Source organism: Fundulus heteroclitus, chromosome 21 (assembly GCF_011125445.2).
Source record: "Fundulus heteroclitus isolate FHET01 chromosome 21, MU-UCD_Fhet_4.1, whole genome shotgun sequence".
Taxonomy (NCBI): domain Eukaryota; kingdom Metazoa; phylum Chordata; class Actinopteri; order Cyprinodontiformes; family Fundulidae; genus Fundulus; species Fundulus heteroclitus.
In genome coordinates this window covers 22,937,179-22,964,519 of record NC_046381.1, presented here as the reverse complement: position 1 = coordinate 22,964,519, position 27,341 = coordinate 22,937,179, and the positions used below count along the sequence as shown (strand labels likewise).

Genomic DNA, 27,341 nt, shown 5'->3' with positions numbered 1-27,341 from the left:
TAATTTCCTATTAGTTGATAGTGTTAGTACATCCACTGACTGTAGAATTGCCTGTGAAACGTTTTCACACAGCCAGAAAACTGCTTGTTGTTGCAACCAAATCCTGTGAGATTCTGTGAGAGTAGGGAGTAGCAAGATGGCGGCCAGTGACTTCAGTTTTTCGGCTAAATCAGCACTCCAGTGTATTATATAGCTCAGTGGTTATAACAAGTAAAACACTTCCGTACTTACCTGCCTTAAGCCTTGATGTACTGTCACATGGTCATTTGTTGTACATTGTTTGTATACATTTTTTCTGAATAAAAAAAAAAAACCCGATGACGCACTTCCGCTTTGGCTGAAGAGTGGTTCTTACCCAATAAGGGTATTCGGATGGAGCCTGCCTTTACAAAGAGGTTTTCTTCATTTCCGGGTAGACGGAAAGCTTGATAGTTTGGATTAGAAAGAAACAACTGCTTGGTTTTCCATAGTTTTTATACTGACGGTGAGCATATGCCGTCATTGTGTTTAACACGGGTACCTCCCATGCTTCTCTCGCTACGGTAATGTTTGTATTTTTGTCCTCCGTATTTTCAGAAACAATGTCCAAGTCTTTGAAGAAGATCGTGGAGGAAAGTCGGGACAGGAACCTTCCTGAGGTTGAAATGTGCGACAGAGGAATTTCGAACATGCTGGACATCCCAGGACTGCGTAAGATAGAACTTACTTGAATTTGGAAACTGTACCGTGTACAAAAATGTTTAACCATCTTCGTTAGCTCTGTTTCCAAGAATAGGTCCACGGGAATCAAAAAACAAATGGTTATTTGATTTTGGTTCTAAATAGAAAAATTAAAATACAAAGCGTTTTTCTTTTTCAGTGTCAACAAGGGATGAGCACAATTTGAAGGCTTGTTTGAGTTTCATTTTCTATTTCAGATAACAAAAAATAAAATTACTTTAAAACAGAAACAAAAAAGGCCTGTTCATATTTCAAGACCAAATGTGGTCATTTATGTGAGAACGCCAAATTTGACATGGTGCTGGTGTTGCTATAGCCTAGAAAAAAATATCCTTAGAATCTTACTCTTATTATTTTAGAATTTACGATTTGGCAAAGGAAGGCCAGTCATCAATAGAAATTTCAGCACAGTTATTACAACTATGTGTGGTCACAAGAGGATGTTCCACAAGCAACATGAAAAGATTTTGCTCTGAAAATGGATCAAGTTTGATGGGACTTCCTAAAGCTTTTCAAGTTTGGAATAGACCATGGCAAGGAGTTTTATTTGTCACTCATCATGTGATCTCACCACAATAATAGGGAGCAAATAACTTATTTACAGACTTTATTATTTTTATTATATTTTGCTTCCATTTTTTTTTTATTCATATAAGACAAATTGCCTTTACTATTACTATGCTTTTGGGAATTTCAGGGAAATAACATAATTATTCATGGCCAAGAACAGTTTTTTAAGAAGTTTATTTAATAAATTATCATTGAAAAGTTTTAGAGTCATAGGCCCTGGAATTTTTTTTCCTGGAATCTCTGGTGTTTTTAGCAGATTGGACCTTACTCCAAGAGCTCACTATATGAGGTTCACAGTGAGGAGGAGGACACCTCATCAGCTTCAAATACCGTAGCTCAGTGTTTTACATTATGCAAAAACTTTCCGTACTTACGTATGCTTCCCCACGTTTGGGGGGAAAGGTTCTAGTCCAGCTGTGCAGCAGGCAGCATCAGCCCCCTCCCAGAGCCTATGCCCCTAAAACATTTCAAAGGTTGTTTCTTAAATGACTGTGATACGATTTGTAATTATATATTTCAGTTACAGGATGGGAAAAGTATTTGATATTACCAACTCCAATTGCTATACTTTGTCTCCTTTTGTAGTTGAAGTGGAATTTAGTTCATACTACTTGTACATTTCATTGACATTATTACACACACATTTCCCACTGACTTTCATGACCTCTACCAAGAAAGTGGTGGAGATTTTGATTTTTTTTTTGCAGTATCTGTGTGCAAGCTTATGTAAATATTTATATAGAACTTTGCATATTGTTTGGTCTTAAGCCAAGGAAGAGATGATTGTTTCCATGCCAGTCAACCCAAAGTTAGTATGAGAACAAACTGGGCGCATATTATAGTTGTTTGTTCATACACAAGATACATAAGACTATTAATGTTAACTATGATTATCAGTCGGGCTGGATACACAATATCTCAAGGCTGTAATTCATGTCTATTTCCTTTTGATTCACCAACTGCGGAGGAGCTGTGTTCATTGAATAGTTGACACAATTGTTGACTTAGTACCAGATTCGCCTATATGTGATTCCAAATTTACAAAGATGATCAGTTTTAACAGGAATTCTGCTTAAGGACCATTTTTCCCAAATAGACTGTTACATGACACCCACAGTTCCCATCATGTTACTAGAATATAAAAAAGTAACCAAGAAACAAGATTAGTTACCATGACTACCCAGATGATACACAGCTCTACATTAAGATGTCATCAGGTGACTGTGAACCCATCAATGCACTGAACGGATCCTTGGAACAAATCAATGCATGGATGTCCCAAAACTTTCCCCAGCTGAACAGAAACAAAACAGTTATTATCTTTGGACCTAAAAAGGAATGAAGTAGAGTCGGCATGCAGCTTCAGTTATTACGGCTACAAACTAGTTATCAGGTCCGAAATCTGGGTATATAGTGATGGACTCAGGCCTGAACCTTCAAGGACACATCGACAGTGACAAAGTCAGCCTTCTATCACCTGATGAACATTTTCAGGAATAAAGAACTGATGTCCCAACGAGATCTAGAGAAACTCATCCGTGTTTATCTTTAGTCGCATTTATTACTACAATGGTGTCTTCATAGGTATGCCCAGAAAATCAGATAACTGCAGCTGATCCAGAATGGTGCTGTTTGCGGTTTTATTAAAACCAGAAAAATAGAGCACATCACCCCTGTTCTAAAGTCACTGCACTGGCTCCCGCTAGCTCAGATAATACATTTTAAAATTCTTATGTTAGTTTATAAATCACTAAAAAGCTTAGCACCAAAGTACATTAAAGATCTGTTGTTGCTGTAACAACCCTCCAGACCACTCAGATATTCTGGTTCTGGTCTACTCTGCATACCCAGAACCAAACATGGAGAAGCAGCTCTTATGCTCCACAAATCTGGAACGAACTTCTAAAAAAGTTCAAACCAGCCGAAATACTGAGTTCCATTAATTCAAGACTGAAAACCAACCTGTTCAATTGCATTCCATCCATAACAGGAACATTGGCCATCATATGTAATGTGTATTGATGTTTTCATTTGATAAATTTGAAACAGTGAAATATGAAAACTATGCATTTAACATGTACTGTGTAACTAGCAGTAATCATTACAGGTGATAACTTATTTATGTAAGAAATGTGCTATCTTACTACTGTACATGGGTGTATTTGTCTCCACCCTTTCTGTGAAGAGCTTCTGCACTTAGTTTCACCTTTCTGCTGCTAAAGTGTGCAATGTATTCCTGATATTGGCTCACCTGTACAGACGCTGTTAAAATTGTGTGCAGTTATTGAAGAAAACAAAGTTCAATCAAACTTTCATCTGTGCAATATTCCCAGTATCAGTTTTCTAATGTGTAGATTACGATATTTTATTATGATAGAAAAGTGACTGGTAATGTGTGATTTTCTTAAGCAGCTAGATGAAAGGAGAAATATTGCTGATATACTAAGAGTACAATGAACTGGCAATAATCCAGTTTGATAATTGTGTGCAATCAAAGACTACTTATACTTTTCGTACTATTATTTATATCCACTTTATATGCTGTTTTGGCAATTTGTCTCTGAAGGTTCATCTCAGCTATGCAGGTAACTCTCGATGCAGGGGATAAAAATTCTGGCGGGGAGAACTTGTTTGGCACAACGACACCTGTCGCCTGTGCTATCCTAGCGCAGCAGGTCTTGGTGATATCACAGTAAATTGGGCAAAAGTCTGGGCAATTTCTGCCCAGCGATGGACTGGCGACGTGTCCAGGTTGTACCCCGCCTCTCGCCCATTGACAGCTGGAGATAGACACCGGCACCCCTCACGAACCCAGCAGGGAAAAGCGTGTTAGAAAATGGATCGATGGATGGACTGGGCTATTTATTTTTCCTTGCCATCAAGATATTTGCCAACTGGTGCCAGAAAATGCTATTATTGGGCTTTCTTCGTCTGGAAACAAATGTTTACAACCCTTTTAGGGTACAGCCATGAAGTGGTTGAACTCGCTCAGCTGACAATACAGCGATCTGATTGACTGAGCAGCAAAAATCGAATCACGTGACCTCCTGGACTGGAGCGCCACAGTTTAGATTTTTTATCGGCTATAACTTAATAATGTGCAAACGAAAAATGTGGGAACATTGGTGTTTTGAGATCACTGCTATGTGTAGCAACTTATCCAAGTGCAAGAAAGTTGCCCCCTGACAGTTCATACAAAACTTCTTAAGGAGACGTCCTACAGATTCTGGCCCACGGACTACTAGTTGAACATCAAGGTATTGGATATTATTTCTTCTGGTATCTAATTTGTAAACAGTACCGGTTACCGCTCTTGAACAGGAAGTTCTGTGAGAGCCTCGTGGCAGTCTATCAGATCTTTATGGGTTTTTATTTTAATACAATGTATTTCTATATTAACAATGAAATACTCATTGGCAAAAATAACTATATAAATACAATACTTCTGACCAAAATAAATGGTACAAAGTCTCTGTGCCGGTGTCATGGCTTTTTCCGGGTCACTACTAAAACTAGGCGGAGAGGCGAGGGTGAGCTGAATTGGGAAAGGACGTCTAAATTTTTTAATTTTCGTTTTAGGATTGAAAAATGGATAACGGATCGTTTTTTTTTTTTTTTTTGTTTCCTGATTTGGGATTTCCAAACAAAAATGGGCACATTTTTTTCTTACAATTTTATTTGGAAATCAGGAAACTTTGTTTTCCAATTTTTGGATTTCCCATTACAAAACCAAAATCAAATGGCCAGCACATAGACGGACCTCTGACTCCATCTTCCATCCAGTTCCAGTTCACCAGGGATGCTTGCTGTAAATTGAATGGCTAGGGAAAAAGAGTAGACCAGAAGATAAAAACATTGTTTCAGGGCTTTAGATAGTTTCAGTAGATGGCTTTATTATTGCTCTGTTTAAAACCAACCTGACATTTCAACATTTCAGCTGAGTGAGAGAGACACTGCATTCGAAAGTCTAATTAGTAAGGACTGTTTAGCCAAAGGGGAGGTGTGTCAGCATTCATCATAAGTGCTGTCCAAATAGTGCAGTCAGAACAGAAGGAGGTAGGAAATGGGGCCTGTGATGGAGCCTGTGATGTACAGCAACAAAATGAACCATGTGAACTTCTGTTCTCGCAAGTGCCCTTTCTGCAGCTGGAGCCACAGCTAGCTGCTGTTTCCCTTGGAGCAGTGTGAGGTGGTGTTTGCGGCAAACCAGAACTGGATCAGGACCGTAACCCATACCACACCGTATTCAGTGTGAGCCCCGGGTTACTGTTCTTACTGAACAAGGAGCTAGGAGATATAATTAGAACATTGCGGATGCAGCCATGGTGTTTTTAGTAAGCCCCTTTTTTTAACATTCTCTGCTCGATATGTCATTCACTTAGTCTGTTTATGATTGGATGCAACTGACTACATCCATTTAAACTTGGACAACAGAAAATCCAGGATATGGATGCCGCCATTAACTACCCAGTGAAATGAAAGCTAACTGGCGTGTTGATTTATCAGTGACCAGTTGTGTCTACAGATATCTTGATTTCTTTCTGAAGAGTGTTGCTCCTATTTGTTTTGATGACTTTTTTTTTACTTTGTTTATTTCTGTCATTTCAGTCACTCTGTCTCACATCACTCAGTTGGTCCTTAGTCATAACAAGATCACAGGTAAGATGCTCTGTCAATTTTATCCTTCACTCATCTGATAAACTATATAAAACTATAAATAAAAACATATATATTTTTAAAAAACTGTGGATGCCGGAATGAAAGATGAACAGTGAAAGGTGAAAGATTTACAGTTTCCTTTGTGCTCCCTTTTAGTGTAATTTTTAGATTCCCTTTAGATTAAAAATAGTTTTAAGCTGCTAAATCTAACACAATCTTTCTGATTAGTTAATATAATCAGATGAAAAATGTTAGCAGAACAGTTGCATAGAATTCAGGCTTATGACACCCAATCAACTAAACTAAAAAAACCCTGTATTGACATACTCTTGTTCACTTTTTGAATTTGAATGTTTTTTCCGAAAGTAAATTTTTTTCTCTTTTTTTTTTCCTTTTCTGTTTCGATTGAGATTAACAGTCAGAGCAACTTATGGAACACTGCCAACTCTGCACCAGGTGCAAAAAACCTAGTACTTGACACCATGGAGCTCTGTGAATAACTATTTATTGTGTTGTTTTTGTTGCATTAACTTCTGCAGTACCCTTCCCTGGGCTGCCACCTTATCGTGGTGGAGGGGTTTGAGTGTACCAATGACCCTAGTAGCTATGTCAGGGGCTTTATGCCCCTAATAGGCTCACCCAAGGCAGACAGGTCCTAGGTGGGGGACCAGACAAAGAGCAGCCCAAAGACCCCTTATGATGAGTACGATAAATGGACGTAGTGTTCCCTCGCCCGGACGCGGGTCACCGTGGCCCCACTGTGGAGCAAGGCATTGAGAATGAGCATGCTGGCGAGCTCCTGGTGGCCGGGCTTTTGCCCATGGAGCCTGGCCGGGCACATCCCGAAGATCAAACGTGTCCCCCTTTCAATGGGCTCACCTCCTGTCGGAGGGGCCAAAGGGGTTGGGTGCATTGTGTAATGGGTGGCACTCGAGGGCCGGGACCTTGGCGTTCCAATCCTCGGCTGCAGTAACTGGCTCTAGTGCACGAGTTTGAGAGGTTCTGGCTAGAGATAGTCGGACTTGCCTGGACGCATGGCTCTGGATCTGGAACCAGTCTCCTTGAGAGGGGCTGGGCATTCTTCCACTCTGGAGTTGCCCATGGTGAGAGGCGTCGAGCTGGAATGGGCATACTTGTTGCCCCTCATCTCGGTACCTGTATGTTGGGGTTCACCCCAGTGAACGAGAGGATGGCCTCCCTCCGCATACGTGTGGGGGGACGGGTTCTAACTGATGTTTGTGCTTATGTGCTAAACAGCAGTTCAGATACCCACCCCTTTTGGAGTCCTTGGAGGGGGTACTGGAGAGTGCCCCTCCTGGGGACTCCCTTGTTCTGCTGGAGGACTTCAACGCTCACGTGGGCAATGATAGTGAGACCTGGAGGGGCGTGGCTGGGAGGAATGGCCCACCTGATCTGAACTGGAGTGGTGTTCTGTTGTTGGACTTCTGTGTTCGTCATGGCAACTTCTGTGATATTGAGGAAATTCAAATAGGGGACAGACTCTTAAAGTTTGATGCAGCATTATCTGATAAAGATCTACTATAATGAAACCAGGGCTGCAACAACAAATAGCTAAAAATTGAAAATTAAAAGCATCTGCAACAAATTTCATTATCGATTCGTTGTCGCGTGATTAATGGATCACTTGCCATGTCGCGGACACGTTTACTTCACCTGCAGAGCGTTGTCAATGCTGACTGGCTGCAGAGCGAGTTGAACGCAGCGAGGCGGTATTTTCAAACACTGTTTTTTTTAGTAAATTCTACTAATGACAACAGAGAAAACAGCTCAAACTAAGACCTCAAAAGATAGGTTGCTTCACAAAACCCAAAGTAATGTCCAAGACACGGCACGAGAGCTCCATAGTGATGATACAGGCGCTGGAGCAACATGACGATAATTAAGGGAGCTCAAAGTAGGGTAAGTCATTACAATATCTGATGCTCTGTTTCAAAGTGAGGAAACCCTGACAGCGCTTGGCTCGGGGCTGAGCGGAGTACTGCGCGGCCGAAGTCGTGATTCGGTGTGCTGCCTGAACGTCAGTCTGGTAGCTCGTAATGCGGCTGTTAGCTGGTTGATGACAGGAGCTTGTTTACATGTGCAACATTCTGATTGGATTGGAACGTGTTCACATTGAAAGGAAAAAAATGTATTCTGAATGCACAGTTTATTTGGGCTCAAATCAAATAATCAGCCCCCTCAATCGGAATACAATTTAATTCTGATGGTAATTTGTTGATTAAGATTTAAGTTTTATTTGCTGACAAAATCTGAGTGAAGGTACGGCTGGACGATAATTCAATAACGATATATATCGATCGATAGACGTATGGTTCAATGTAAAAATCAGGGGTCAATAAAAAGTTCAATAAAATAACAGTGCATTCTAGCCTGTCATGTAGGTTATTACAACAGTCATTGCATCCTTCCAACCAATCACAAACCCAAGAAAGCGCCATCAGCCTTCAGAGAGTACGTGGTCTTTTTTTCTTTTTTAACACTTACAGTTTTCGTAAAAAGTTGTTTGAATAAAGGGTTGTGTTTGAATCCATTTATTTAAAAATAAGACATTAAGCAACAGCATTTTTGATAATTATTGATATCGATCAATATGATGTCTATTTTATCAATATGCTTTTATTCTATATCATCCAGCCTTAAGTGAAGGTACTGTATGAGAGAGAGGAGTAGGGCTCTAAACTAACTTTTCAAGAGTCTTTATTGTTATGTACCCATAATGAAATTATGGGACACTCGGAATGATAAGAGGAAGACCCAAATTAAAAACACTTAAAGAAAAACAAGACATAAGCATCCCTAAAGGACACCCTAAAAATGTAAAACATTTTAACTCAAAGAAAAATTTGTGAAATTTATAGAATGTCCTTGGAAGAAAAATATGTCCAAGGACAAATGCAACATGTAGTATGTCAATACATAGTCAAAAGTATGAAGGGAGTAGTGTGTCGGTTTATGCACATTTTGAGTAAAACTAATTGATTCTCGGATCCCCGGATAAGCGGAAGACAACGGACGGACGGACGGATTCTCGGATACAATTAATGGCTACATTGAGGTTATCATATTTATATTAAGTGTCAGTATCCATCCATCCGTTGTCTTCCGCTTATCTGGGGTCGGGTCACGGGGGTAGCAGCTTCAGTAGGGAGGCCCAGACGTCCCTCTTCCCAGCCACTTGGGCCAGCTCCTTAGCCTCGTGAGACCATCCTGATCTCGCGAGGTTTCAAGGTTTCACTCGCAGATCAGTCTGGATACCCTCCGTTGAAGAAAATTTGGAGCCGTTCACCAAACGAACGTCCAATCAGCGTTGGCTTTGAGGCGGGTTGAGGTGTGACGCAACGGGAAGCGCGTCAGTTCAGTCTAAAGAACATGGCGGCTTCAGCCGATGAAACTAGCGTTAGCGCGGCTATCGAGCAAGTTTTATCGGAATTACAGAGTATTTCTCTGCTGAGCTAACGAGCCTTTACTTGCAGCAGCAAGAGTAGCTTGGCTTGTGGTTGTGTTTTCGTCGTCGCTCGTAACAGAGCGACGACGAATCTGATTGGTTTATTTGGCCCGTCTATCACCAACATAGGCCAATCAGCTGACCAGTATTTTCGCCCCTTCCCAAAATTACTTCAACGGAAGGTTTCCAGATGGATATGCGGAGCAAATCTATCTGGCGGAGTCAGGTAACCAGCTCCTGGGAACGCCAGGGGAATCCAGGCCAGCCGAGAAAAATAGTCCCTCCAGCGTGTCCTGGGTGTTCCCCTGGGTCTCCTCCCGGCGGGACGTGCCCGGAACACCATACCAGGGAGGCGTCCAGGAGGCATCCTAACCAGATGCCCCGGCCATCTCAACTGGCTCTTCTCGACGTGAAGGAGAGTCCCCCCCGGATGACAGAGCTCCTCACCCTATCTCTAAGGGAGAGCCCAGACACACTACAGAGAAAACTCATTTCTCATAGATGAGGATAGGAATGTAGATCGACCGGTAAATCGAGAGCTTCGCCTTGTGGCTCAGCTCTGTTCCCCACAATGGACCGGTACAGTGCCTGCTTCACAGCAGACGCCGCACCAATTTGCCTGTCAATGTCCCGCTCCATCTTCCCCTCATTCGTGAAAAAGACCCCAAGATACTTAAACTCCTCCACTAGGGGTAGCACAGTCTTTCAAGTATTCTGCCCACCGACGCACGACGTCCCGAGTCGAGGTCAGCAGCACACCACCCCCACTATAAACAGTGTTGGTATTGCACTGCTTCTCCCTCCTGAGACGCTGGATAGTGGACCAGAATTGCTTCGAAGCCGTACGGAAGTCTTTCTCCATGGCCTCTCTGAACTCTTCCCACGGCAGAGTTTTTGCCTCAGCGACCAGCCGAGCCGCCTGCCGCTTGGACTGCCGGTACACATCAGCTGCTTCCAGAGTCCCACAGGCCAAAAACACCCCATAGGACTCCTTCTTCAGCTTACGGCTTCCCTCACCGCTCGTGTCAGCCAGCGTGTTCAAGGGTTGCCGCTGTGGCATGCACCGATAGCCTTGCCGCCACAGCTCTGACTAGCCGCCTCAACAATAGAGGCACGGAACATGGTCCACTCAAACTCAATGTCCCCTGCCTCCTTCGGGACGTGTTCAAAGCTCTCCCAGAGGTGGGAGTTATAGCTCCGTCTCACGGGTGACTGTGCCAGACGTTCCAAGCAAACCCTCACAATACGTTTGGGCCTGCCTGGTCTGACCTGCTTCCTCCCCCAACATCGGGGCCAGCTCACTACCAGGTACTGCCCCCGATGTCCACGCAATGCTGCAGAGTCGCGTTAACCAACACAGCCCCACAACATCCAGAGCCTTAAGGTACTCGGGGCAAATCTCATCCACCCCTGGGGCCTTGCCACCGAGGAGCTTTTTAACAACCTCGGCAACCTCAGCACCAGAGATGGGAGAACCCGACCCAGAGTCCTCAGGCTCTGCTTTCGCAGTGGAAGACGTGTTGGTGGGATTAAGGAGGTCTTCGAAGTATTCCGCCCACCGAAACACGACGTCCCGAGTCGAGGTCAGCAGCACACCACCCCCACTGTAAACAGTGTTGGTACTGCAATGCTTCCTCCTCCTGAGAAGCTGGATAGTGGACCAGAATCGCTTGGAAGCCGTACGGAGGTCTTTCTCCATGGCCTCTCCGAACTCTTCCCACGCCCGAGTTTTTGCCTCGGCGACCAGCCGAGCCGCCTGCCGCTTCGACTGCCGGTACACATCAGCTGCTTCCGGAGTCCCACAGGCCAAAAAAGCCCGGTAGGACTCCTTCTTCAGCTTGACGGCTTCCCTCACCGCTGGTGTCCACCAGCGGGTCCGAGGGTTGCCGCCGCGACATGCACCGACAACCTTGCGGCCACAGCTCCGACTAGCCGCCTCAGCAATAGAGGCGCGGAACATGGTCCATTGAGACTCAATGTCCCCCACCTCCCTCTGGACGTGTTTGAAGTTCTCCCGGAGTTGGGAATTAAAGCTCCGTCTAGCGGGGGACTCTGCCAAACGTTCCCAGCAAACCCTCACAGTACGTTTGGGCCTGCCCGGTCGGACCGGCTTCCTCCCACGCCATCGGAGCCAACTCACCACCAGGTAGTGGTCGGTGTAGAGCTCCGCCCCTCTCTTCACACGAGTGTCCAAGACATGCGGCTGCAGATCAGATGAAACGACAACAAAGTTGATCATTGAACTGCGACCTAGGGTGTCCTGGTGCCAAGAGCACATATGGACACCCTTATGCTTGAACATGGTGTTTGTGATGGACAATCCATGACGAGCACAGAAGTCCAACAACAGAACACCACTCCAGTTCAGATCAGGTGGGCCATTCCTCCCAACCACGCCCCTCCAGGTCCCACTGTCATTGCCCACGTGAGCGTTGAAGTTCCCCAGCAAAACGAGGGAGTCCCCAAGAGGGGCACTCTCCAGTACCCCTTCCAAGGACTCCAAAAAGGGTGGGTAATCTGAACTGCTGTTTGGCGCATAAGCGCAAACAGTCAGAACCCGTCCCCCCACACGAATGCGGAGGGAGGCCACCCTCTCGTTCACCGGGGAAAACCCCAACGTGCAGGCACCGAGATGAGGGGCAACAAGTATGCCCACCCCAGCCTTGCGCCTCTCACCAGGGGCAACTCCAGAGTGGAAGAATGCCCAGCCCCTTTCAAGGAGATTGGTTCCAGAGCCAGAGCGGTGCGTTGAGGTGAGTCCGACTATCTCTAGTCGGAACCTCTCAACCTCGCGCACGAGCTCAGGCTCCTTCCCCACCAGAGAGGTGACATTCCATGTCCCAAGAGCCAGCTTCTGCAGCCGAGGATTGGAACGCCAAGGTCCCCGCCCTCTACTGCTACCCGTTGCACAATGCACCCGACCCCTTTGGCCCCTCCGACAGGTGGTGAACCCATCGGAAGGGGGACTCATATCGCCTCTTCGGGCTGAGCCCGGCCGGGCTCCATGGGCAAAAGCCCGGCCACCAGATGCTCGCCAACGTGCCCCTCCTCCAGGCCTGGCTCCAGAGTGGGGCCCCGGTGACCTGCGTCCGGGCGACGGAACACGACTTCCAATAATTGTACTCAACATAGGGGCTTTTTGGGCTGCGCTTTGTCTAGTCCCTCACCTAGGACCTGTCTGCCTTGGGTGACCCTACTAGGGGCTTAAAGCCCCTGACAGCATAGCTCCTAGGATCATTGGGACACTCAAACCCCTCCACCACGGTAAGGTGGCAGCCCAGGGAGAGGGAGGAGAAAAGTGATTGTCGTTAGACCCGCTTACCGCGGAGCACCGCGATCTAGCCGGGGGGAGTGGAGCGGAGAGACGGACCCGATCAGAGACCCTCCGAGATGGTAGCAGGTGGTGGAGTGACCAATGGGCGGGCAGGAGGAGTCCGTGAGGGGCCCGAGCCGCAGCGGAGTGGATGGGTGGCACGGAGACAGCTGGAGGAACCAAGGCAGTTTAGTTGGAGTCCTCAGCCCGGCTTGGTAACACCAAGTGAGCATCGGTGAATGAGTTGACCACGGAGAAACGTCAGAGCCCAGAGGAGCACTCAGAACGAGAGGTGACCTGTGGAACAGTAGACGTGGACTAACGCAGTAAAAAAGAGCTTGTTCACGACACAGGGCCCACTGAGGCATACCAAAAATGGTTAATACTCTGGCGTCCTCCAGCAGTCTGAGCGCGGTCTTTATAGTGCAGCCACGCGCTCCTGAATGAGCCGCAGGTGTGTAGCACGCCCACCTGTCAACTCCAGCCACCTGAGGAGAAAGCACATCAGGCGGGGCCAGCAGAAAACTGCACAGCGCTGCCTGCTGGGTCCTGACAGTACGGGAGTGGTAGTATCGTGTTTTTGGAAGTTTTGCTGCAGGACAGGTGCACTTCAAGAAACAGATGGCTTCATGACAGAATATTAAAGCAATATGTTAGCCCTGAAGTTCAAATTTGGCACAAGTGAATTTTCCAAATAGACAATGATCCTATTTAATATGTTAGAAGCACGCAATAGCAGTTCAGATTTAAATCTAATTGAAAATCTGCAGCAAGACGTAAGTAATGGTCCAATCTTGCTGAGGTTTTGCAACATTCTCTCTAGCAGAATAGAATAAACTTTTATGGCAACATTTGTTCTTTTTTCCTTAGTGCCGCTTGTGTGTGTAACATGAATACATTTTTCAGACTGAACTTTACTCCATCAGAATCAACTTTATCCATCCTGTTTTTAACCGGTTATTTGTATAGCTATTATTAAAATCTAAATGAGTCTTATATTCCTCCAGTTTATTTTAAAACCATTCATTACAGAGTTTAATCAGGTTAATCTGCTGCTCACTGTTGATTATTTTCCACTGCTGATTATTTTCCATTGAATCTCTAAGTTATTTCTGACTCTGATCCCTATTACATTCTTTAGGTTAGTGTTCATGAGATGATCCTCAAAAGTGTTGATGATTAATCATCTACTGCTTTCCATAAAAAACGTATGTGATCGTTGTACGCCTATCAATTTCTTCTGTTGCCGATCACAAAATTCAGTCACCTGGAACTCACTATTTGCAGCGTGCAGTATAGTGCAAAGGCACACCCCTAACACTGTGTAAGCACGTGGTGGTAAATCCCAAAACAAACATACTGTATTTGCCGTGTGGAAGATTTACACTACCTGTGAGAGTTTTGTAAAATTTGCGTCTTGCAACATCTGTTATGGCAAAATATCTTGTGGGGTGCATCAGAATGCTTCAAAAAACACTATGCAGAGTACTTATAATAAAATCAAAAACATTTAGAGCCAATTCATGTTATTGGTATCGGTGATCAGCACTCATGGGTGATCTGTATAGGAATTAGCGGCATAAAACATGATTTTAGCATCTATAGTTATTTTGTCCAATAAAATTCCTCTTCCATGTATGGATATTTTACAGCTGTGCCCCCTAACATCTCAGAACTGAAGAATCTTGAGGTTCTGAACCTGTTCAACAATCAGATTGAAGAGCTGCCGACTCAGATCAGCAGTCTTCAGAAGCTGAAACACCTCAATCTTGGGTAAGTAATAAACTTATTAATCAACCAACCATAAACGTTTTGGTTTGGTCCATCCTGGTCTTACCCTAGTGGCTGTTCTGGTTGTTCCTTGTGGATGATTTGAGCAACTATGTAGATTACATTTCAAACTCCCCTTTCATGCTGGCAGTTAATTTAGAGTATCGGAAGGTGTTGGTGTAAAATTCATATTAGATTGAAAAGCTTTCAACACAACCACAACTACGGAGATTGCCATTGTTGCCATTGTTGTTGGATAGGAAGTGCATGCAGAGAGAGTAGGGTATATCTTTGCACAGTGGACACTTACCAGTCTGAAGTTTGTCGGCGTTCCATCGTTTTAACTTTTGGAAGAACATCACAAACTGCCCACAGATGGCATAAACCAAAGTATTGGCGGTCAAACGATTTTGTCAGCCTTTATTCCCTAGCTTCCAGTAACTTGGCTGATAAACGCAGGCGATCAACCAGGGATCTCCTCATGATTGGTTATTAAGGTTTTATTTTAAACACTTAAAGTCATGTGCTAGCTCAGGCTAATTTAGCACGAATGTGTTTTTTTTCTTGAAGGAGGGTCGGTCGTGTTGACCGTTGACGGTGGGGTTAAGAATACATGGAGATGGCCTTGGCTGAGTAAACGGACGCGAATTAGAAGGTTTTTAGGTCGTGATGCAATGGGCATAATATGCCACCAAATACCACATGTTTTCTAAAGTGCTCCTCCTTACCTGGTACAACACACACAAAAACTGAGCGTGCTGCTCTAACCACTAGACCAGCACTCCCCCTCTTATGTCTGCACCCATAGTATTGCTGCCCAGTATAGAACAGAATTGTCAGCCAAAGTGCAAAAGGTGTTTTGTTTAAATGCTGATGAGTCAACAAATGCAAATGTGGACAAAACTATTGATGTAGCGGTGCGATACTATGATGATAACTTGAGTAAAGTGTTGACTCAGCATCTGGCCTCGATAAAGGTCAATATTAGAGATGCGGTAACTGTCACACAGTTAAAAAATTATATAAACCTACACAGAAAAGATTGATTGCTTTCATTTGTGTGATAAAATTATAAACTGTCAAACTAGCAAATGGATAGACAAAAAATTTAAAGGGTAGAGTGCCTTTTCTGGGTTGGGGAGGATGTGCTGCTAGTGGAGGAGTTTAAGTATCTTGGGGTCTTGTTCACGAATGAGGGAAAGATGGAGTGGGAGATTGACAGATGGATTGGTGCGGCGTCTGCTGTGAAGCGGGCGCTGTACCGATCTGTTGTGGTGGAGAGCTGAGTCAAAAGGGTAAGGAGCTCAGTCATCCGGGGAGGACTCAGAGGAGAGCCGCTGCTCCTCCACGTCGAGAGGAACCAGTTGAGGTGGCTCGAGCATCTGGTTAGGATGCCTCCTGGACACCTCCCTGATAAGGTGTTACGGGCACGTCCCACCGGAAGGAGTTCCAGAGGGAGACAAAGGACACGCTGGAGGGACTATGTCTCTCGGCTGGCCTGGGAACGCCTTGGTATTCCCCCGGAGGAGCTGTCCCAAGTGGCTGGGAAGAGGGATGTCTGGGCCTCCCTACTGAAGCTGCTACCCCCACAACCCGACCCCGGATAAGTGGAAGACAATGGATGGATGAATGGAAAATTCTATTTAAACATATTACAGGAAAATTTATTTTAAATCACCAGTATTTCAGTAGTGTAGTTTGTCTGTGTTGACCTTTTGTTGTAATATAAAAACGTATTAAACACTTTAAGATCACCATTGTTGATCTTAAAGTGTTTAATACGTTTAATAGTACCATGTATAAACATGGTACTAATGGTACCATGTTTATACATGGTACCATTAGTACCATGTATAAACATGGTACTAAACAAAATATAAATAACAGCAAATGATTTGAACTTGGATACATTAGATAGTCAGAAATTTACAAAAGGACTGGAATGTGATTTATATTGAATGTGATAGGGAGCCAGTGGAGTTAATATACAGGTGTGTAGTAGGGCTGGGCGATATGGCAAAAATAAAATATCACGATTTTTTGATTATATTATTGTGAACTCGATTTTATCACGATTTTTTAGATACAACCAACATAACTTCAATTATATGCAAAGAAGAGAAAAATTAAATAAATGAACAAGTTTATTAAAATTAGAGAATCAAAGCAGTGCTAACAAAGTTATTTTTTTTTTTTATTTCTATATTGTAAACACACCAAAGATTATAAAAATGCAATAACTCCTGAGTAAAACAATTACAAATTAGTCACATTTTTCAAGTAACTACAGTAAAAATAAATAAAAATTCTAACTGTATCTTAGTGCAGTTTTATTCCTTTAAAATCTGGACTGGTCTAATAAAATAAAAGAAAAAAGAAAGCACACAGAAACTAACTTGAGTTTTTAAAAAAAATATTACATTAAACAATAGATTTGTATAATTTCTAAAGTCTTTAGAAACAAAAACTATTATGGAACAGCAAATATAGTGCAAGTCAAGATGTAATGTGCAATCTATGATAAATCAATAAACAATCTTCATATTAGGGATGTAAATACAGCTTTAACTAGTGCAAATATGTTGTGCAAAACTTGTCCAGCAATTCTGATGAAATAGGTACAGAAATTTGCCTCTTAAAAAGTAACAGAGGTAACATAGTAATATAAATGTACAAAGCTATACAAACTGGTGCTGCTGCTACAAAAATACAATGGAGGTAGACTTAGAGTATACTGCAAGCAGTTCCAACACTTCAGTAACAATGTAAACAAAATTATTACAGTTAAATTCAAACAAAACTAAAATAAGACTCACAGGTTTTTTGCCAGAAAGATGAGTTTGTCCACTTTGTCTGGTTTAAGGGCGGCCCTTTGGCATGTGACAATATTGTCCCCAGTGCTAAACACTCGCTCAGAGGGAGAACTTGTTGCAGGGATGCAAAGATATTTCCGAGCAAGTTGACTCAATTTTGGAAAGTTGACCTCATGAGCCTTCCACCATGCAAGTGGATCCATTTCACCATCCACATTTGGTGTGGACAAGTAGGACTGCAGTTCCCTTTGAATCAGCTCTCTCAATGTCGGCTGTTCTTCAGCTTCAGCAGATGTTGAGGGAACTGCTGCAGTCTTAAGAAAGCTGGCCAAAGACTTCCTTGTTTTCTTTGCTGGCTGTGTTTCTGGTGCTTGGCTTTGTGATGTGGACGTAGACGGCACTGGGCGCTCTGATTCGGGAGTCAGTAGTGACTCAAGCTCAGTCACAGCTCTGCTCAGTCTTTGCTCTTTCTCTTTGGTGTTAATGTACTGGGTTTTAAATCTGGGGTCAACGAGTGATGCCATGTCCAACAGGGCATCAGTGGCAGGGTCCTGGTACTTTTCTGTGAGGTACTTATAAATGGTTGTTTTTATTTGTGCTGTCAGTTCTGATTCTTCGTCCTCTGATTTCAGAAGATTGTTTAGTAGATGCAGGACAGGCTTCACATAAGAGACACTCACATAATCCTCCCCTGAAAGTGCATCGGTGAATTCTCAAAGCGGTCCAATGGCTTTTTTTATTGAGTCCATGACATCGAGGTCTTGCCAGGTGGGAGCCACATGTTTTGTTTTTTTGTCTGACTTTAGGACTTGAGAGATCGCTTTTTCCTGTTCAAATATTCTCTCGATCATCGCCAGTCTGGAACCCCATCGAGTTGGTGATTCTGTTTTCAGCTTCAGCTGAGGTAGATTCATGCTTGCTTGGGCTTCCATGAGGGCTCGTTTCTTTTTCCAACTAAAGGAAAACGTGCTGACCACTTTCTTGCAAACAGAAGTCACTCTTTCAATCCGTGGATCTCTGGAACCATTTTCTGAAACAAATTATTAAAAAAATTAATAAAGAATGTCAGGCAACTACTGCCTTTTATGTTACTAATCTTAGACATATGTTAACATATGTCTTACTTTATTAATAACTAAAATAAAAAAATTAAATTCATGTAATTTGTTAATCACCAACTTACCAATTGCAAGATGTAATCTGTGGCCAAAGCACTGCAGCCGTGTCCAACCATTCAGATCCAAGGCTTTCACCATGTTTGATCCACTGTCTGTTGTCATTGACGTCATTTTTTCTTCTTTAAGGTCCCACATTTCAAGACACTCTCTCAGTCCTGCTGCGATGTTCTCACTAGTGTGGTCCTCAGGAAAATAGGCTGTCTGCAGTGTTGCATTACATAGCTCCCAGTTGCTGATGAAATGTATGGTTAAGCTCAAATACGGCTCTGACGTGCGGCTGGACCAGAGGTCGCTTGTGGTGGCAAAAAACTGCACATTTTTAATATTTTGTGAAACTTTCTCTGTGCATTCAGCGTACATACGTGGAATAGCGGTGTTTGAAAAATACTTGCGGCTGGGCAACTCGTAGCGTGGATCCAAAACGTTTAACATTTTATTAAATCCCACTCCTTCTACCGTACGTAGAGGACATAAATCTTTCACCAAGTGAAACGTCACCGCTTCAGTCACGCTGTTCCACCGTTTACTGCCTTTATCGTAGGGAGTAAGTTTTGTAAATGAATCTGTTAACGTTTGCTGCTTGGGAGAAGGACCGGTCGCTGCCGAAGCTGCAGTCGGCTTTTTAGCTTTAGCCACCAGGCTCTCGTTATACTGTTTAGGATGCCTTCGTTTCAGATGATTAAACAGGTTTGTTGTGTTGCCGTCGCTTGCCTTGACGCTCTCCTTGCAGACTTTGCATGTAATGTTTTTTTGTTCTTTATCGTCAGAAGTGAAGCCAAACCAGTTCCATATGATGGACGAAGCATTTCTTTTCGGAACAAAATCCTCGCTTTCAGCTGCTGCCATGCCTCCCGCTTGTTGTAGCTACCTTGGCCGACGCACATGAGGGGGAGGGGCACATGAGGGGGAGGGGAGAAATACAGCAGCACTACAGTTCTGTGGATCCTGATAAAACGGTCTCTTAATAATTACACATCGTCAGAGGTGTAGATCGTAACACGGTCTTAAATCGTCATATCGCACACCCCTAGTGTGTAGTAGATTATGCAATGATGCAAGGTGCTGTAATTTGTACCAGTTGCAGTTTATGGAGGGTCGTCTGAGGGGGCAGGGTGGGAAGAAAGTTGAAATTGTAAAGTCAAGAGTAGAGTGGATGTTGAACCAGTTTGCCATAAGTATGAAGGAAGAACTTCCTCAATGCTGCAAAAACGAAAGTACGTTAACCAAGAGGAGGGAGTTGTCCAGGATGACACCAAGGCTCTTAAAATGAAAGGTGGGATGGAAACAGAAATTGTCAATGCATATTGTGAAACTGATAGTTTTGGTTAAAGTTGACTTTGCACAATAAGCAAGTGTGGTACATAATGTGGCAAGGTGTGCATGGCCCCCAGCAATATATAGATTGACTAGAAAATATGTCTGTCAAACAGATTATCTTTGCTTTAATCCCTGCATTTAACTGTTTAAGAGAGCTAAGGTTGTAAAGAAAAAAATATAATAAAGGAAAATGACTATATGACATACTCGCAGCTTCCTCCAAAGTTGGAACCTGCAGGTTAAAGTATTACTGGACACCTTTTTGCTAACCTGGCAAGCAAGATTGACAATGTGTAGCACTCTATGTTCATCACATTATCAATCTGGGCCTGCCCCAGTGGTGTTTCCTGGGCCTGGTAACATTTGGGCCTGATCCCAAACCCTCATAGAGGACTCTGGGGGAACCTAACTGGGTAAAAGGCTTTTTATTTAGGCTTTCTTAAGCATTGTGGCACCTTGTTTTAAGCCAAATAGCTCAACAGATTTATACTCCAACGGGTCTCCTTTAAAAAACTGGAATTGTGAGGTCAGGCAGAAGTGACACTTTATGGTTATTTTTTTATTTTAAATTGTCAACTCAAAGGGACTCTAAGACCAAAAAACTTTTTAACCCAAAAAATTGTCTAGCCACACTTCCCTTCGTGGTGCAGTGTTTATGTTGCAGGATGTCGGATATGCAAGGCCAAGGTGGACCACGGCGTGGTGCTGAGCTCACTGCAGCAGCACTTATGTAGCTTGGAACCAGCTTTACCGCAGTACCGCAGCTTACTGCGGCAGCATAGTCGCAACACTGGAATATGCAGTAAAAAAATACCAAATATTGCGGAATTAATATGGCATACTCAGGTAGAAACTATGAAACATTCAAGTGAAATTGTGAAAAAAACAGCCTATTTACAGAACATTATGAGATAATATGCAGTATACAGCAGCATTTCATAGTATCTAAAGCATGTGCAGGTGTACCTTAGCATCTGAGACTGTGTAAACAATTAATGATCAGATCAGAACCTGTGCAACCATTTGCATGTTTGAAAATCGTTATTGAATTGGTTGTGAGCAGCAGAGATTATAAAGTGTAGTTGCAGTTGGGAGGAAGGACCTATAGAAGCTCTCCTTTCAGCATCTAGGATGCAGCAGCTTTTTTGTCCACTGAATTACTTCCACCTCTGAGTGGCCCATTTTTTTTCCATCCTAAGCTGGTCCTCAAAGTATATGGTCCACTTCAAGCACTGTTGATTATTTGCAGTGGTTCCAATGCTTTGGGAGTAGGGCTGGACGATATATATATAAAAAAAAGCGTATCGATAAAGTATAAATCAAATTGCTCGATATCGGTAATTATCAACAAATTCAAAACATATTTTAAGAGCAGCGCTGGCCATTTTATGCTGTTGTTTAGTGATCTATTTTTAGATACAAAACACACAAACACTGAGTTCAAACTCAACCCTTTATGCAACCAACTCTTTACCAAAACTCCACGTTTTTAAAAAAATAAAAAGAAGGCGTGATCTCTGAACTCTTTGAAGGGGGCGAAGTGTTCCTGGGTCTGTGCTTGTGGTTGGTTGGGAGGATGTAATGACTGTAATATTAACCTGCATTGCTAGAATGCAAAAGGAAGGAAAACTGTTATTTCATTGAAAAGTTTTTTTTTTTTTTTTTATCATCGGTATACGTCTGTCGATCGATATATATCGTTATTAAATTATCGTCCAGCCCTATTTGGAAGCATTTTATTTAATGAGCAAGCCAACCTGTGACTAGATGTTATCGTTCTCTTAGTGAGGATTATTCTCTTTGGCCACAGGAATAGTTTCCTCTGAAAATACTTCTGAAAGCTGTATGTACTGATCTACATCCAGGCTACTGATTTCAAGTCCATTTATCACAGAAGTGTTCACAAGACTTTTCCCATTGTGTGTGTCAAAATGCTGGCTTTATGCCCCGTCATTCATAACTGCTTTATCAATGACTTTTGTCATTTTGACAATGACAAAAGAAGCAGAGAGAATTCTCCTTTTTAAAATCTAACTATGTCTAGCTAGAAGTCAGATGCTATAAGCACATCTGCGGCTTTCGTTCCAGCACTGAATACTGGACAGCCCCTTGTCCCCAACAAGAGGTCTTCAGTTTCCAGGTGAAAACAATCACCCCCATTCCCCCCAGCAGGAGTACTCGTATTTCAGCTGAAAATACTAATTAAACTTTAATTTAATTAAACCTTAAAACTTCAGTCACTATTCTGTATTTGCAAATCCTATTTTACTTGCTTTAAAGACTGAATATAATTTATTATTTTTACAGGCCTTTATTTATTACTACCTTGTAGGTTTACAGTTTTGCAGATTTTTCTCTTATTTTGAATTTTTTTGCAGTATTTTTTAAACTGGGTTTAAATTTTAAAAGCTTGCAAGTGTTTTGAAGAAACTGCATTTTTTTAAAGTGCTGAAAAATAATCCTTTTACCGTCTCATGAAAGAAAGGTTCGGGTCTTCGCGCCAACGCCCCAGAGACATTCCGAGACCAGGAGCCCCTCCTGGTCCAACTGTCTGTCTGACAGACAGACAGACAGACAATTGCTTGGCCAGCCCGGAGATGTCGTTACCCTGGACGGATTTCAAGGGATGAGGAGAGGCTCCTGGTCTCGGAATATCTCTGGGGCGTTGGCGCGAAGACCCGAAGTCTGTCCGTCCGTCCGTCCACGTCCGAGTGGCGTGAGGCAATAGTGACTTCAGAATAATATTCATATTACATGCGTTTTTTTTAAAACACTGTGAAAACGAATTAAGCAAACCATTCTAAATAAAGCATTTAACTTTCCCTGTCAGTCCCACTGTGTCAGTTGGGTTCACTTTGGGCATCCATATTTCAAATAAAGATTTGCATAATAAATTAATCTGCAAACAGTTCCAGTTTTTGTATCATTCTGTTGATGCTTTTACATTTTTTTTTTGGTTTTGAAGTTTTGGATGGGTGGGAAAATTGCTCTGTTTTTTTCTGTGTACAGGATGAATCGTCTAAGTGGCTTGCCGAGAGGATTTGGTTCAATGCCTGCTCTTGAGGTCTTGGACCTAACCTACAACAACCTGAACCAGAACTCTCTGCCTGGAAACTTCTTCTACCTAAGTGAGCATTTACCAACACATGTTTGTGATTTAAACAGTTTTAAGACTTCCATTTATTAAAAAGGATCTATAAATAAGATGTTTACTGTAAAAAAACAAATCACTAAATCATTTTCATTTCTCACCCGGGGATGGAAGTAACAATCACTATAAACAATCGGCCCTCTCCATCCACAATGTCTTAATCATGTTTTTCTCCTTTCAGACATAGAGGTATGGTTCGTAAATACTCTAGCTCAGGGCGTAGCCCGTGCTTACTTTCTGCTTCCTCAGCCAGTCTTATGAGTTTTCCCAGGGTTCCCAAAATAAAGCGCAGCATTTGATATTTTATCTTGGCTAAAGAGCAGCAGCCTGCAAACATGAAAGCCAGTCAGAAAAGCAGACCATAAAAATACCCACAATACATCATAGACCTATCCTGTGTTAGTAAAAATTCTGAAGGGTTTCACACCCTGTAAAAATGCCATGTTAGGTTGTTGTTATTGGCAAACTTTTGTACTGATTTGAGCCACAATGTGTCAGTAATACTTATGGCTCCTTTAACTAATCACATTTGAGCTTATAGGACAATACATACTCCACAGTACAGAGACATTTGTTCTCTCCCACAGCTGCAAGAGCACAATTCACTATTTTTGCAGCATGTCCATGCACATATTCTGTTTTAGAACTTTATTTTTTTGGGTCGTGTCCAAAAGATATAAAGTAATAATAATAATTTAACTTTATTGGTAAATGGTAAATGGCTTGTACTTGTATAGCGCTTTAACTAGTCTTGACGACCTCCAAAGTGCTTCACACTACAGTTCAGTCATTCACCCATTCACACACACATTCACACCCTGACTGTGGTGAGCTATGTTAGTAGCTACAGCTGCCCTGGGGCAGACTGACAGAGGTGATTAATCTCACAATGGAGAAATTCACTTCTGCATCTTAACCCATCCCCTTGGGGAGCAGTTGGCTGCCACTGTGCGGCGCCTGGGGAGCAATCAGGGGTTAAGGGTCTTGCTCAGGGTCCCAGAGTGCAGTGGGTGTGCTGCAGTGGGTAATGAAGGGTACCAAATCTGGCACCAAATTAGGTACTGTGGTGGATTTTAATTCTTATCAAGTAGGAAAGCACACTACTCTTAATTAATTAGAGAAAGATGCATTTTTGTCTTTGCAAATTTATTCAAAAGTATAGAGCGTTTGAATGTCCCTTATTATCCCCCAATGCAGTCAGGAATGGAAAAGGGCACACTACACTTTTATTACATTCTGGGTTAACAAAGGAAATGGAAATAGTCTTCAACTGAGAAAATCAATTTCAATTTCAAAGTTTATTTGTTAGGGACAGACACATTGACATAGACAAACTGAACATAACAGCAGTCCCATGTTTGTGTCATAGTGCAATAGCTACTGCTATTGTCCCTACATGGGCTTTTTTAAAAAGTGCCTCTAAAAATTAAAGTAATAATCATTTAAAATAGCACAACATAATATTGACAACAAAAATGGTTACAGTGCTGTTTCTGGCATAACCAGAGTTTTGTTTGTTTTTTAAACATGCTAAAACTGGTGACAGACTTTAAATCACCAGGAAGTGAGTTCCACATTACAGATCCTCTCACGGACAGAGCACTTTGAGCAAAAGTGGTTCTGCGAAAGGGGACCTTACAATTTCCCTCGGAAGCCGCTCTAGTAGATCTACTATTGCCTTGCAATTTCTGTATGCAATCGCTTAATGGTGTAGGGGCATATCAATTTAAACAATTAAAAATCAATTTTAAAATATTGTAATTTATAAAATTAGGAAAGTCTGATTGTGGTGGAATCTGATTGGCTTTTGATATAAAACCTTTAGAGCTTGATTATAAAGACTTGCTGATGGTTTGAGTATAGTTTGGCTAGTCTGAGACCAAACTATAGTTCCATAAGAGTAATGAGACAGCATCATGGAGTTTAAATACATCTCAGCACAATGAAGTGTTAAGCAATTCCTAATTATTTTATAACAGTTTATATAAGATCTAACAGTTTTGCTGATTTTATCAACATTCAATTCAGTTCAATTCAATTTTATTTATATAGCGCCAATTCCTGAAACATGTCATCTCAAGGCACTTTATCAGAATCAGAATCAGACTTACTTTAATAATCCCAGAGAGAAATTACTTTTGTTACACGCTATATGTGTAACAAAGCTATATAGCTATACACGCTATATATATATATATGTGTGTATATATGTGTATGTATGTATGTGTGTGTGTATGTATGTATGTATATATATATATATATATATATATATATATATATATATATATATATATATATATATATATATATATATATATATATATATATATTTCACATATATATATATATATATATATATATATATATTTCACATATATATATATGTGTATATATGTGTGTGTGTGTATATATATATATATATATATATATATATATATATATATATATATATATATATATATATATATATATATATATATATATATATGTGTGTGTGTGTGTATAACTATAGATTCAAATAAAGTGATAATGAACAGTGCAAGAACAGTGCAAAGAATGCATAAATGTCAGTTACAGGGGAGGGGGGGGGGGTCTGAATCACTGAGGGAGGCGTTGTAAAGATTTATGACCACAGGCAGGAATGATTTCCTGTGGTACATCTGGGTAAGAGGAGTCTTCTGCTGAAGGAGCTCCTCTGCTGGGTCAGTGTGTCGTAGAGACTGTGTGAGACATTGTCTAAGACGGACTGGAGCCTGGACAGCATCCTCCTCTCTTCCACGGTCGTCAAGGTGACAAAAAAGCACACATTGATCCAGTAATCTGTTCTACATTAGATGGTAGTAGCGAGTGATCTGTCTTCCCTGGATGATGCCACAGCTAACAGAACGCCAGACCAGGTGTACCTACTATGAAGAAAAAAGAGAGAACAAAAAGTTAAAAGCTGAAATGACAACAGTCATGCAAAACTGGAGAACAGTTGACTAGAGAACAGTAGAACTATGTAGAGTGAGAAATTTAGGCCCTGATGCCCTCCAGTAGCCTAAGCCTATAACAGCATAACTATAGATGTAGCTCAGGGTAACATGAGCCACTCTAGCTATAAGCTTTGTCAAAAGGAAAGTTTTAAGATTAGTCTTAAAAGTAGACAGGGTGTCTGTCTCACGGACCAAAACTGGGAGTTGGTTCCACAGGAGAGGAGCCTGATAGCTAAAGGATCTGCCTCCCATTCTGGGTTTTAGAGACTTTAGGAACCACCAGCAGACCTGCAGTTTGAGAGCGAAGTGCTCTGTTAGGAACATATGGGGTAATAAGAGCTCTGATATATGATGGAGCGTAATTGCTAAGGGCTTTATACGTTAGAAGAATTTTAAATTCTATTTTTGATTTAGGAAGCCAATGAAGGGAAGCTAAAATTGGAGAAATATGATCCCTCTTGTTGATTTTGATCAGAACTCTTGCTGCAGCATTTTGGATCAGCTGAAGACTTTGAACTGCATTTTATGGACTTCCTGATAGTATAGAATTAAAATAGTCCAGCCTTGAAGTAACATGGACTAGTTTTTCAGCATCAGCTACTTTAAAAGCCTGTGGTACATATCCATTTACTAAAGATAGATCAATCATGTCTAAAATAGAGCCACTGATCAAAGGGAATATCTCCTTAAACAACTTGGTTGGGATTGGGTCTAACATACAGGTAGAAGGTTTAGATGAAGCTAAAATTTTAGATAGCTCAGAAAGCTCTACTGCTTCTAAACAGTTCAAACACTGCGCAGGTGTTTGAACTGCTCAGTTCAACATGGCTCCTGAAATTTAACTGAGCGTCCAGAAATATTCCTAAATATTTTTCTTGTGGTACTTGCTCAATAGGGACCCCATTTATCTGGATATTCAAGGACTGTAATGACGTTTTATTGATTGAAAAGCAAATACACTTAGTTTTCTTTGTATTAAGAGTTAAGCAAGAGTCGTTTAGCCATGATGATAATTTCTGCAGGCTGTTCTGAAGTTTTTCACTAACTACAATACTGTTTTTGTCCGACGTATAAACAATGGTGTCATCATCATACATTTGCAGGTTAACATCAGAACAAATTTCAGGAAAACTGTTAACGTACCGGGCCCTTTAATAAGGGCTGTCAGGTCTCTGTATGACTGGTGTCAGGGTCTGGTCTGCATTGCCGGCGGTAAGTCAGACTCGTTTCCGGTGAGAGTTGGACTCCGCCAAGGAGTCCAACTCCTTGTCACCAATTCTGCCCTTTGTCACCGATTCTGTTCATAACTTTTATGGACAGAATTTCTAGTCGCAGCCAAGGTGTTGATGGGATACGTTTTGGTGGCCTTAGGATTGCGTCTCTACTATTTGCAGATGACGTGGTCCTAT

At 42.1% G+C, this 27,341-nt stretch overlaps 1 protein-coding gene and 1 non-coding gene across 2 annotated transcripts in view; one reads left to right on the top strand and one right to left on the bottom strand.

Annotated features, from left to right (window-relative positions):
• Positions 1-343: 343 nt before the first annotated feature.
• The window catches only part of rsu1 (Ras suppressor protein 1), a 54,602-nt gene continuing 27,604 nt past the window's right edge, over positions 344-27,341 (top strand). Inside the window, exons 1-5 of the mRNA XM_012856460.3 lie at positions 344-484; positions 577-690; positions 5,899-5,949; positions 14,381-14,501; positions 22,816-22,934. Of these exons, the coding sequence (XP_012711914.3) occupies positions 582-690; positions 5,899-5,949; positions 14,381-14,501; positions 22,816-22,934 (400 nt within the window). The 5' untranslated portion in view covers positions 344-484; positions 577-581. The remainder of the gene's footprint in view (positions 485-576; positions 691-5,898; positions 5,950-14,380; positions 14,502-22,815; positions 22,935-27,341) is intronic.
• Positions 18,043-18,731, bottom strand: LOC105925103. Its single transcript, XR_004927460.1, has 2 exons — positions 18,495-18,731; positions 18,043-18,341 (listed from the first exon to the last, which is right to left on the bottom strand). It is a non-coding gene; the product is annotated as an uncharacterized LOC105925103 (transcript).